The sequence below is a fragment of the Dermochelys coriacea genome, chromosome 15, assembly GCF_009764565.3.
Source record: "Dermochelys coriacea isolate rDerCor1 chromosome 15, rDerCor1.pri.v4, whole genome shotgun sequence".
In the NCBI taxonomy this organism is placed as follows: domain Eukaryota; kingdom Metazoa; phylum Chordata; order Testudines; family Dermochelyidae; genus Dermochelys; species Dermochelys coriacea.
Genome location: NC_050082.1, coordinates 19,239,880 through 19,253,381, shown reverse-complemented (window position 1 = coordinate 19,253,381; position 13,502 = coordinate 19,239,880). Strand labels below are relative to the sequence as shown.

The 13,502-nt window shown below is 39.3% G+C and overlaps 1 protein-coding gene across 1 annotated transcript in view; it reads left to right on the top strand.

Moving 5' to 3' along the window:
• LOC119843598 (E1A-binding protein p400) overlaps positions 1–13,502 on the top strand; it is a 33,736-nt gene that overhangs the window by 2,494 nt on the left and 17,740 nt on the right. The window contains 10 exon segments of the mRNA XM_043498374.1: positions 589–1,052; positions 3,618–3,931; positions 7,261–7,446; positions 8,472–8,612; positions 9,405–9,480; positions 10,286–10,305; positions 10,818–10,875; positions 12,151–12,237; positions 12,687–13,058; positions 13,294–13,433. Coding sequence (XP_043354309.1) covers positions 3,857–3,931; positions 7,261–7,446; positions 8,472–8,612; positions 9,405–9,480; positions 10,286–10,305; positions 10,818–10,875; positions 12,151–12,237; positions 12,687–13,058; positions 13,294–13,433 — 1,155 coding nt within the window. The 5' untranslated portion in view covers positions 589–1,052; positions 3,618–3,856.

Below are 13,502 nucleotides of genomic sequence, written 5' to 3'. Positions count from 1 at the left end.
AAAGCTCAAGCATGGGTACAACTTCCATATTCTGGAGCAACTGCTGTTGTATGAGAATTCAGGTTTTGACAACCTCATTCACAGATTGTTTCATTCAGCATCTTGGACCTGTAGCTAGTGAAGCAAACATTGTCAGTGACTAGCCCATGTCATATGAACACTACTAATTTTCCACCATGAATCAATACTAGTATCCAAGGGCAGCATCTAATAGCATCAAGTGTTTCAAGGGAAGTAATTGAGCAGACCCATTGTATATGATGGGACATCAAGTAGATTAAAAGCTGGAGCTAAAAGAGGTGCAGGGAAAATGCTGAGGGGGGTCTCCTGGAGGAGAAGGGGAGAAGTTCTGAGGAGGCTGTCTTGGAGGGGTGAGGGAGAAGCTCTTGAGTTTGGGGAAGGGGAAAAGACTAGGTCTCAGTGGCCAGCCCCATGCTTTCTATAGCTGATCTTCAGTGGCAGCCCCTGGGCTGGCAGTGTGAGGACTGGCAGGCAGGCCCATATGGCCACTGAGGCCCTGGCTGACCATCGCCTCTTTTTGAGCTACTCTTGCACAGGATTCATTTAACCTTGTTTGCTTCGTTACAGATATACAATAGTAGGGGGGCAAAATCCCTAAAAGCTGGAAGAGATTCAACCTACAACTCAAGAAACTGCTGATAAGAAAGCAGTGCTTAGATTGCTACTACAAATGGATGAAGGTTCTGAACGAATACTTGATTGAACTATTTCTTGCTACATTTTCAAAAGGAATATGATGAACTTCTTAGCTTTTAAGAAAAAATACTGTGTGCCATTACAAGCATACCTTAATGCAAAGTAGTTTGGACCTGGAGGAGGAGGAAAAATCTGAGATTATCAATCATGAGATAAAAAACCTTTAATAACTTGGAATGGGAACACTAAAGGAAATATTAGTGAAAGCACAGAAGTAGCACAAATATTTGTACTCAGTCATGAGATCCCAAGTTCTGAAGAACAGTGATTTTGCTAGAGAAGTGTTTTTCAAGCAAATGAAGAATTTGGTGAAGGCCATTAGAAACGCACAGGAGGTAAGTAATGTGAAGGAGAAGAACTGGGATGCTTAGTATGTACATCCTCGTAATCATATACATTTTCATTGTAATATTAAAATAAAGTCAGAGTCGTCTTCCTTTGGCAAGTAATTGTATAGCAATTAGTGAACTCTTCAAGGTAGTTTAATTACATTGTGGTTTGCTATCTGAAAAAACGTAAGGGTTCTTAAAATTGTGTGTGTGGTATAGAGTCTGTTGCCTAAAGCTGAGGATTCCATTTTTGCCCTGTTTAACTATAGCAGGTGTATCTGGATTTTATAAAACACTGTCACAAAATGGAAGATGACATGAAAACTTTCTTTCTTAATTAAAAAGCATACATTAACTTTGGGAATGAGATTAATTCTTGTTGGCATAAATGTTGATATATTCACCTGCTGGGGGGTGCCTTTACTCTCTGCTTAACTTGAAACATTTTTGTTCTTAATTGTGTCACTTAGCTGTGCTCTTATTTGGATCATAGCCCTTTTATGATCAGAAGCAAGTTTGGTAATCGCGCAGTGTCCACTGCTGGCAATTTAAAGCCTAGTTAATTTCAAAACTGAATTGTTTTCCTTCCTTTCCAAAGTTATTAATTAGTTTATCTCCTTTTGATGTTTTAGAAAGTTGTCATACAATACCAGAAAAATAAATGGCTTAATTCTCTTTGTCATCTGTATAGGTTCTGACTCATTTTCTCTTTTCTTTCTCTCTTTGTTCCACCTCTCTCAACCACTGTCTGCTATATTGCTGCACCTCAGTCATGATCCCTAGCATCAATAAAGGCTATGGTTGAAGTGCTTGTTGTTTATAAAATGGTATGGGTTTCTATCGTGGAAAGCTTTGTAATTCTTGTATATTAGGAAGGAGGTTTAAAAAACCCTTTTGATTTGAGTTGAACTTAATACAAGGGTTCCAACTGTGAGGGGCCTTCATAATTGCACACACTTCCACTGTGATAAAAATCTATTAGAAACAATACATGGTTCACAGCAAAATATGCTTTTCCCTCTTATGATTTCAGTGAAACAGCTGTATAATGGAGTATTATCAATAAAATGCTGCATAGTTCTCAGAAATTTTAAAAGGATAATTTATTTTCTTTTTTCACAATATTTTCTCTCGGGAAAAGATTGTGACAGAACAAGGCAGATGGAGATATATTCCTGCAACTGCCCACCTATCTCCAGATACAAGTTAGAAATTGTTGTTGTTTTTTTTTCATCTTAGCAGCAACTATTTCAAATACTGTTCAAAAGTTCTAATTCATGTATCATCCCAAGACTTTTTCCTTCATTAAATTTGATATGTTATAGAAGAATTCACTACTTTTGACTGCATCTCTCATCAATTAAAAACAATAAAATGTTGCCCCTAAACTTGCATGGCTAGTTTTGATAACAGTACAGCAAACATCTTAGTTCCTCTTAGTTGGTTGTTAATTTCATCTAATTTATTTACTTCTGAACTGTGCACTGTTTGGGTTTCCCTTCTCCTGGCATTTTAAGGGGGAATTTTGCATCCTGCTTATTGCTGTACAGGTTTTAGAATGGATCATACCTAGAATTTGTTCAAGTGATGCAACTATAAGAGTGTCAATTACAGAAGTAATTGTAAAGTAAAGATTAAGCATTATGATCTACCTGTAAATTGCTAAATGCCCTCAATTTCCTTTTAAATCAGTGGGACTTGAGGTGTTCCATTGTAGAATTGGGCCACTCTTGTTGATGAGACCACTCTAACAAGTAAGGGTTTTGGTATTGGGCCCATTGTACTTCCGTAAAAATGACCAGAGTGATTCCAATGAGAATGAATGTCTGGAAAGAAAATGACTGACTGTATGAAAACACAGTTATAATGGAAGTTTGTAGCTTTAGATGTTCCTCTTCAACAGCTAATGCCAATGATATGAGGTAAAAGTTTTAGAATAAAACTGAAATACTCACTACTGATACCAAAGATTTATAGTAAATGTTTAATAATGCAAATGACCATGACTAGTCTAGTTTTACCTTTTTAATTAAAGATAATTGCTGAAATTATTTTTTTCTCTAATTGGAACATTACACCTAATACCAATTAATCTAACATAAAAACCTCTGGGGTAAATTCCTGGTAACCTTGGTGAGAGTTGCACATCTCATTCTCAGAGCACTGGGTCGGATATTTTACCCGTCTGTGTCTAATTTGCTGTTTTTCTTAATTGTTATTTTAGTGAAGTTGTTCCTCTGATCATTTGATACTCTGACTAATATAAAATTGATTGCCTGGTTCACACCTCTTCATCTTGCATGTTCATAATCAGAAAATTAGTTTATCATCAGTTTAAAGAGTAGCATTGCTATACAGCATACTTTAAAACACTGATTGCTTTGCAGCTTGGTAGCTGAAGTTTTTTGGTATGTAATTTATATTATAGTGATGGTGTCCTGTGTGATAAAGCAACTTGGTTAACAAAAATCTCTTGTGTTTTCCCTTTTGCTATCTTAATATTTCACTAGTTAAATTAGCAGAACGTCAACCCTTAAAATGGATATGTTATGATTTTCTTTTGCTTTGCAGGTAGAATGCCTCCCACTCCTCCAGCAGTGCAACTTGCAGGACTGAAATAAAGCCAACAACAGTAAAATAATCAATCCAAGCATCTGTCTGTGGAAAATGTGGCAAGTTCACACACTCCTCCATCTCAGCTGCTTGGGAGGCAGCAACCTGCTGACGTCTTCACAGTGGCTTTCCCAGCTTCATTGCAGCTTTCACAGCAACAACCACCTGTCGGAGAGTTTCCAGAACAGCCTCAGAAAATGGAGTCCCAGCCACAAAGTATTTCCATCGTTTCGGCTCCATGTAGGCAGCTCATGATATCTCTTCAACAGCAGGTACAGCCAGCATTACATATACAGAGGCAGGTGCCACTGTTACCTGTTGCTGTGTTGGAGCTGGTATTCTGATTAAAACTTTTTTTATACAAGCATTGTCTTGTATGAAATGTTTAGAAAGTGTGGTTTTGTGTGTTATGCTCTGGGAAATGTATTCAGGTTTTCCTCTATTATGTTGTTTGTTTAGTACAATTGGGTAGTTCTGTTTGACTGTGATAGAGAGAGAATCCTAGGAACAAAGACATAATGTTATAATCTTTTTGTCTAGTTATGGGTCTCTTACCATGTCAAGTTTGAAGGTAGGCTAAACTGTTTCATAGCCTTTCTGCTGCTTTATTTTCTTAAGGATTTACTTTTGTGAAGTAAATATTCCTTAATCTCCTTTTTTCTAGTTGGTCTAATACTCAACCCCAGGAACTTTAAGAATCTTTAGTTTTGTTTTTATTTCCTTTTACTTCACCAAATTTACTTTTATGTTTAAGTGTATTTAATACATGTGGAAGGTTTAAGATTGATAGCCTTGAAGATTGAAGTCACCTGCCTAACGTGTACAACATAAGGAGGGGCATTTTCATGGTGCCCTGACAAGATGGACTCTGTATGTTAGGTCTGAGATCTCGGGGAAGAGAGAGTTATTGATTTCCTGTGCCCATTTAGTCCTATGCATTTCTGATACTGTCAGTAAAGGAGTAAATTAGGGCCAATAATCGTGGGTTTTTTACTGGAACTTATTAGGGACCAATGACTCACTTCAAAGAGCCATCACATAGTAAAATTGGATTTTGTTTATTAATTTATAGATGAAAATCTTTGTGTCCATGCACACTTCACATATTCTGTAGCTAATAGTATCTGTATTCCAATTTCTCTTATCATACTGTGGTAGCTCTCATAGGACTCTATGGGTGTTCTGGGGCACAAGCACCCACCAAAAAAAAAAAAGGGATGTTCAGCACCTGCAGGGCCAGATTAATCTTTTGTGGGCCCAAGTGCGTGGCCCAGCCCCGAGGCTCCTCCTGCTGCTCCGCCCCAAGGTCTTGTCCCTACTCGGCGTGTTCCTCTTGAGGCACCAACCACCGCTTGCACGGGGGGGCTGGGAGAGAGGGAGGAAGGGAGGGAAGAGGAATACCCGCTGGCAAAAACAAAAGTCAGTGTCCTGTGGTAGTTCTGGAGAGAGTGGTGCCCAGGAGAGGGCCAAGATATCTACCTTGTATTTGCTGGAATTATTTTCTTCAGGACCTAATATATCAATCTGTATTTTGTTTGTATTTGTCCAGTTGTGATTTAGCAAAAGACTCCAGTAGCGGGTGATTGCTTTTCTTTCTACTTGGATTTAGTAATGGCCATCAGGTTAAATGGTTGCTTTCAGTTGAAAAATGAAAGGTCTCTGTTTCAGGATGCACCATTCAAACAAACAGTATTATAATCTAGAGGAGGAAAGGGTGATTCTTCTACTGGTGTCTTTTGAAAATTCTGGACTTCAGACTATACCGGGGTGGGCAAACTTTTTGGCCCGAGGGCCACATCTGGGTGGGGAAATTTCATGCAGGCCATGAATGTAGGGCTGGGGTCGGGGTTGGGGTGTGGGAGGGGAGTGTGGTGTGCAGGAAGGAGCTCAGGGCAAGGGATTGAGATGCAGGAGGGGGTGCGGAGTTCGAGTGGGGGCTCAAGTCGGGGGTTGGAGGGTAGGGAGTTCGGGTGCGGCAGGGCGTTGGGGTGAAGGAGGAGCTCGGGGTGTGGGCTCTGGCCCAGTGCTGCTTACATTGAGGGGTTCTGGGGTGGCAGCTGCGTACAGCGGGGCTAAGGCAGGCTCCCTGCTTGCCCTGGTGCCACATCACTCCCGGAAGTGGCCAGCACCGTGGCCCCTGGGGGAGTGGGAGGTGCCGAGGGCTCTTCGCGCTGCCCCTGCCTGTGGGTACCTCCCCTGAAGTTCCCAGCCAATGGGATCTGCTGGGGGCGATGCCTGCAGGTGAGGGCAGCACGTAGAGCGCTGTTCCCCACTTTCCCCCCCTGCCCTGTCCGAGGCCGCAGGGAGCGGCGCGGGGCCAGGGCGGGCAGGGAGCCTGCCTTAGCCCCACTGCACGAGGGGGCTGGCAATCCCACAGGCCATAGTTTGCCCACCCCTGGACTATACACTGAAGAGACTAATAGAGTAATCCTTTGTTGAAAAGGAAAGCAGTATTATGAATCTACTAAGTTTTGCACAGAGTTTCATGAAAAGTTTTGCATAAGAGTCTTATGCAGATCCTTTGCACTGGTGTGAAATTCCCTCAGCATGTAGATATCATGCAGCCACCTGCATACTACAGCGAGATATGCTTTATAAATTCTGATAGAGTATTATATTTGACTTGGGTGAGAGGCATCATTCTTTTTCTAGAAAGGAAATGCTTTAAAAAGATTTTCTTGGAGGAAAAGAACTTGGGCCTCATGATATCAATTATGCGAGACAATTATTGAGACATCATTATAAGACACTTATCCTTTTATCTCTAGTAAGAAAAGGCATGAAAAGGTGTGACAGACACTCCTCCAAGGAAATAGAATCTGTTCCATATAATGATATCCGAGAGGTGGTATAACCTGTTTTGTAAGCAGAGATGCAGTTAAACAAAATAAATTATTTTGAATTTTCTCTTACACAGTGTGTAAGCAATGAGAGAAAAGACATCCCAAACAGTAGTTGTATAACTTGTGTATGCACAAGAGCCAACTAGAGAATGATTACAGATATTCTTAAAAAGAATAAATTGTGCAAGTTCATGCTTTGGCAGTAGCTTTGCAAAGCTTCCATCCATGAAATGATAGGATAAATGGGGTAAACTCTGCATGTAGGTTTCTGCTCTCTATTTTAATGTTAATTTGTATTAAAACTTATTCATCAAATTATTTCCTACTTGGTTCTCAGAATAAGAAGGGAGGATGGAATTGAAATTGTATCTGAGCCAGCCATCAATAATGATTCGTCAGATGTGTAGGCTTTGAAATGTTTTGTTTAAAGTGTGATATGCTGCATTGCGGGGAAAAGCTTCTATACTGATAATTATTTTCACCTTTTCAAAACATCTATTCTGAAGTCTTCAAGAGAGAGCACCACTCCATCCTGAGTTCCTCTCTGTTTGAGGATTTATGCAAACCATTAATGTTACTTGAACAGTTATTCATATTCTTTTTTTAGATAGTGTGATGTAAAATGTGTGAAGTGTTTCTTCAGATAGTAATACTTTCTTTCCATCATTCATTTCATGAAAAAGTCATGTCTTCTTTCTGTGATCATCCTTTTTTGTTATGTAACAAAAGAACTAAGTATAGTTTTGCATATTTTTAAGGAAAACCAAGTGCATCAACGAATAGCAGACCTCAGGAAAGAAGGTTTATGGTCCCTAAGGCGATTGCCCAAACTTCAAGAGGCTGCAAGACCGAAATCTCACCAGGATTATCTACTGGAAGAAATGCAATGGATGGCAACTGATTTTGTTCAAGAGAGAAGGTGGAAAACAGCAACTTCTAAGAAGGTAATATGGATATGATTCTTTCTAACACGCAGCATGGAAAAATAGGCAGCATTCTCATGGTTAGAACCTGGACACTGAGAGTCAGAATGCAAGAGTTTTATTTCTGGCTCCTCCACTGACATTGGGCCATTTTCAATCTCCCCGAGCAAAACAAGCCTTTTGTAAACAAGTTTGTAAAACACTTCATAAAACACTTATATTTGCAGAGAATTCTAAAGTTCTGAAAGTAGTGACCTTTTGTCTTAAGTATAGGAACCTAGGTGTCTCATCAGCACTGGTTCTAGGTTATTCTATATTGGGGCACTAGGTTATTCTGGTATCCTGTAATGTAGGTGACGTGAATGTAGATTAGAACATAAAAAATCTCTTCTCTGTGTCTTGGATTATCTTTCATTTACGTGATGAAAGACTGGAAAGACAGTTCAATCCATGAGCATTCAATTATTTAGCATTATTCTCTCCTCACCAAGAGATCAGTTAATGGTTACCCTAATATATAATTATAGGCATGTCTACACAAAGAAAGAAAAGCCCGCAGCACTGAGTGTCAGAGCCCAGGTCAGTTGACTTTGGCTTTTGGAGCTCAGTCTCCTGGACTAAAAATAGCAGCATAGATGTTGCGTTTCAGACTGGAGCCCAGGCACTGAACCCTGGGGGGTGGGGAGAATTACATCCTCTCCATCTCCCCGGTTCTCACCAGGTTGCAGAGCCTGGGCTCCAGCCTGAACTTGAATGTCTATACTGCTGTTTTTAGCCTGCAGCCCAAGCCCCATGAAGTCAATGACCTGGGCTCTGAGACTTGGCAATGGGTTTTTCTTTATGGTGTAAACATACCCTTAGAGTGTGTGTATTTCTGGTATGCTTTGCTTAAAGTGTGCCTATGTAGGCCTAGGGGTTTTTTTTTTTTTAGTGGTGTATCTTTTCAGGGTATATTTTATGCTTTCTTCTCCAATGTGAGGCACAAAGCAAGAAGCATAGAACTAGCTGGTGTTACACTTCAAAATAAAACTAATGCTTTTATCCAGCTGATCAGAAATATGGTGTGCTATCATGAAGATAAGAGACTTCATAAGGAGAGAAGCAAGAAAACAGAACAAAATCGACTGAGGAGCATTGCTGCTTCTACTGCTAGAGAAATTGAACATTTCTGGTCCAGCATTAAACAGGTAAATTTATTGTGAAAGTATAAATGCAAAAATGTTTAAAGAGGTTCTATAGTGCTACTGAAAAGTTATTGGGCCATATCCTCATATGTGGTTGGTTTGCTTTGTTCTGCACTGGCAGAGTAGTATGGTACAGGGATGATCTTGCAGTGTACTAGAGTAGCGTTGGGGAAAAGGGGCATTGTTGAGACAGTGTCTTATGCCATGGAGATCCTGGGCTGCATGTTTGGCCCACTATAAACATTAAAACTTGACATAATTTGGATCATTCCGCAGGCAGATTTAATGCAGCACAAGGGGGATGGCATGTATAGAACAGCATCAGGATCTGGGCAGCAGTGCCGAGGAGAACTTTAAAGCCATTTTGGCACTCTCTGCCCCCCTCCCCCCCCGTTAATGGAACTCTGCATTATGGCCATAGCTGAAGATCTGGCCCAATATTATTATTATTTATAAAGTGCCTATCACTGTAATATCCAGGTATTCTTCAAGATTAAAGATTCATTAGTTTCTTCTGGAAGGAAGAGCCACCCTTGCCTCAGGATCTCATTTAAAAATCAGTATCTGTAAAATTTCAGAGTTCCACACTGGTTTAAAATCTTCTATATTCGAAGGCTTCTTAAAAGACAAAAAGCAGCAATTATGTGACTTGATTGGAAGGAGGAATGCATGTAAAGGTTGCCTGTCCTGTTGATTGAAGGAATACAAGGAAATTCATAGTTCTCTATAAGATTAAATGCAGTTAACTTCATTAATGTTTATTGCTTTCCTTTCACCTCACTCTTCCTTTTTTAGGTGGTAGAATTAAAACTGCAAGTAGAAGAAAAAAGAATGAAAAAAACCTCAAATGTACAAGAAATTTCAAAAAGAGGTACATGGATTTTTTTTATCAAGACATTTTTCAGAAGATTTTCACAAGGTGAAAATGGTGAAAAGCCATCAAAATACTATTTAAAAACAAATGTCTTAGTCATAGTTTTGTATCCTAATTAACTTTTCTCTTTCCCAGTTTAACTAGAACTTTACTTGTGCTGCTGTTAGAATAGATATATTTGAACATAATACCCAAAGTACCAAAGCTCTCACTGAGAGTTCATTAGCCTGCAGCCTTTGTTGCTGAACCCTTGTTCCTATATGGGTTTAATATGGCACATCTCATGATTTTCTGAGAGATGGGATGCACCATTTGGGGGGAGGGATAGCTCAGTGGTTTGAGCATTGGCCTGCTAACCCCAGGGTTGTGAGTTCAATCCTTGAGGGGGCCATTTAGGGATCTGGGGGAAAAAATTGGTCCTGCTTTGAGTGGGGGGTTGAACTAGAAGAGCTCCTGAGGTTCCTTCCAACCTTGATATTCTATGATTTTATGATTTCCATCAAATACACACACACACACACACACACACACACATATTTCAGTGGAGTTGCACCTGCTTATACCACAGGTGAATAGCCCGAGAATTAAATTTGAACATAAATTAAAACTACAGGGCCTCATTGATTTCTGTTCTTCATGCTTTTTTTATAACTTTTTCCTTGGCACATAATCATGAATGATCTCATACATTCTTGAAGAAATTGATTAAAAAAATGAAGAAACATGTTGAATAATTTTCAATAAGATGTGCTTTGTTAATCAATGAAAAAATGGTGTCTAATATGCTATTAAAATCTTTCAGGTCAAGATTCAAGAATTCAGGTAACTAGTGTTAAATCGGAATGAATTAGTGAGCTTACTTTCTTATTTTATTTGTTCTAATTTTACAGTCCTGAAATGAGTGCTAATTACAGTAAGATGATTTTTTGTTTTCATGTGGTCAGCATAAGACATTCAGATAGTTAATGGTTGTTGTTTTAGTTCATTGTTAAAAATCTAACCTAGTCTCGGTAAAAACATACTTAAACCTCAGTCTAGAAACTAGATGCATTAGTATAGTCTCCTGTCCCCACACAGTTTCATTTAAATCAGTGTGGACTCTAGAGGTGTATAGTTATCGAGATTAATGCCTGTGTTTGCAGGATTGGGGCCTTGTACTATTGTATAATTATATTTGGGAAGGAGTCTGGGCAAGGAGGGAAAGTAGCATGAGAATGGTCTTTGGAAGTTTTGAAATGGTCTTATGAAATTGCAACTGATTATTTTGCATCTTGCAAGTTGAAGGCTTGGGATTTATAATTTGTGTAAAATAAGCTCTATTTTCTATTGCTTAGGATTCAGCAATATCTGGGAGAAAAAGAAAAGCAATCACATTGCTTATTGATCACGAAGGTCTGGTTTTGTTTTTTTTCCCCAGTTATAGGTTTGTTATGAAGCTATCTGTAAGACTTAATTAAATTAGAAATTTAAGAACATAAACTCACTCAAAGACAAAATTGCCCCAAGTGTATGTGTTGTTTTGAAATGGGGCTTACAAAGCCTAATGATTGTTTAGTTGTATGCTTGTTCCTTTAGACTTAAATTTTGAAGAAGCTTTTAAGGATACACATTATGGAACACTGAAATAATTAGTAAGGAATATCTTCTGCTAAGATGTCCTTGTGATTAAGGCTGTAAGAAAACCATGGGCCACAACTTTGTTTTTTGAAATTCATCTTTTAGCAGACAAAACAAGTTTTTATATTTGTCACAAATTTCAGCGCCTCCAGCCCTTAGATGCTGCTTCCAGCAGTAAGCACCATCCTCTGTGTGCCTCTATTCCCTGCTGACAAGGAGAACAGTCTGGTTTGAAATTTGACCATGTGCATCAGGTTTTCACACCACTCACTCAAATTTGGCGTGGCTGTCTGTTCATCAGGTCAAGCCAAGCTGTTCTCCTTGTCAGACAGGCAGGGAGCAGAGATGCCTGGAGCCAGCTGCAAAGAGTCTAGCCACTGCCGCTGGCAGTAGCGTCCAGGAGCTGGTAGTCCTGAAATGAACCCCTGGCAGCCTGGCCCTGTAGGGATCTGCGGTATGAGGGGAGGGATGGAAAGGAGGAGTCTGTGCTGCCGTCACTGGGGCAGGGTTGCCCAGTCTGTGCGCTCCTGCCTGCTCCATGCTGTAATGGAAATTCCTTCCCAGTCTCCCCATGATGGGGTGGAGCAAGCCTTCATATGGGGCAAAGTAGCGGTTTTAGTGTGACCACACCAAAACTGCAGCTTTAACAAACTGTGGCCACAACTTTTGAACAAAAATATCACAACTTTCTGACAACATTACTTATGATGTGAAAAGCAGCTTATTTTTAATTTCACTGACGGTAAAGTGCGTGAAACTCACCTATTCCTTATTCAGTAATAAATCTGCCACACATCATTTTAAAATGACAGTTCTCAGCCTTCTTGGTTATCTTTGGAGCTATTACAGGTACAACACAACTGTAAATGCATATCATGTCAGTAAATGACAGTAATGCTGACCTATGTTGCATTACATGAGGGGCAAATTTGGCTCATTGCTGATAGAAAATTCCTAGAGATTAAATGACAAGAAGTGACTTTAACTGTAAACAGAGAAATTAAATTGCTAACCTTTTTTACTCACAATATCAATAATGCTTGGTTTTAGAGACAAATGAAGAGAATGCTGAAGTGAGAAATTTTGAAAAAGAAAACATGGGTCATCAAACTGAGTTGACTGATTTAGCCAAAGAAGGTAGGAAGATTGTTTATCAATCTTGTGTATGAGGGTTTTTTCTTTTGTAAAGAGTCTTTCTAGCATAGGTATCTTTCTAGCGTGTATATTGTAGGAGGCCTTTTTATAAGATAATGCTGATCTCCTGAAATATACTTGATCTGGAGAAATGTCAGGTTTATTTTTATATGAAAAACATCTTGGGGTGTGTGTGTGTGTGTGTGTGTGTGTGTGTGTGTATGTATGCGTGCATATATAATACATGTAATGTGTGTGTGTGTGTGTGTGTGTGTGTGTGTGTGTGTGTGTGTGTGTGCAGATATTGTCCCAGTCCAGAATTCTTATATCCCAATGGTTAGCACAGCTGAAATGTACATTTTTGAATGGCATGTCTGTATATTGCATCCGTTGTTACTGAAACATGCATCACAGGTACAGGAAACCTCATGATTTTTATTACTTTTGTTCAGAAATGGAAGACTCTGTAAGTGAGCGAGCGAGCTCTCTGAAGGAACTAGTATTCATAGAGTCACTCCTCAGAATTGATCAGCATGAGGGTACAGAGAAAACAAGTGCTGCAATGAAACACATGAGAGACATAGTAGAGGTTGCTGCTGCTGCAGAAGTGCTGTTACCTAAAGACAGTGCTCAAATCACAACGGCAGTAAAAGATGATACTCTGTCTCTGTTGTATGGGACTCTTAGAGAGTATCAGAAGATTGGGCTGGACTGGTTAGTGAAGTTATATAAGAAGAATCTCAATGGTATTCTGGGAGATGAGGCAGGACTTGGCAAAACTACTCAAGTCATTGCCTTTTTCACACACCTGGCTGGTAATGAAGGTATGAAATGTGAATTTTTAGTTTTTACTGTAAACCCATATACATAATGTCTTCATTGTCAAATATATGTCTAAAGAATAAAAAATAATTATTTTAATCTTTTCCACTCATGAAAATCACGGTAGAATAAAGACTTCTTACTGTAAGCTTTTTCTGTTTGTGCATCAGTTTTTAATGAATTGTGAAGCCATGTGCATTTTTCTCTAACACATGTTGTATTTATACCTCCTTGTAGGTAATTGGGGTCCTCATCTTATTGTTGTACGGAGCTGTAACATACTGAAGTGGGAGATTGAACTGAAACACTGGTGCCCTGGGTTGAAACTTCTTCTCTATTTTGGCAGCCAAAGAGAACTTATAGGAAAAAAAAAACAGGTATTGTAAGAAATCTATGCACAAAATATGTTGTGTGCAGCAGCATAAACATGCCAAAAGAGGCAGCAA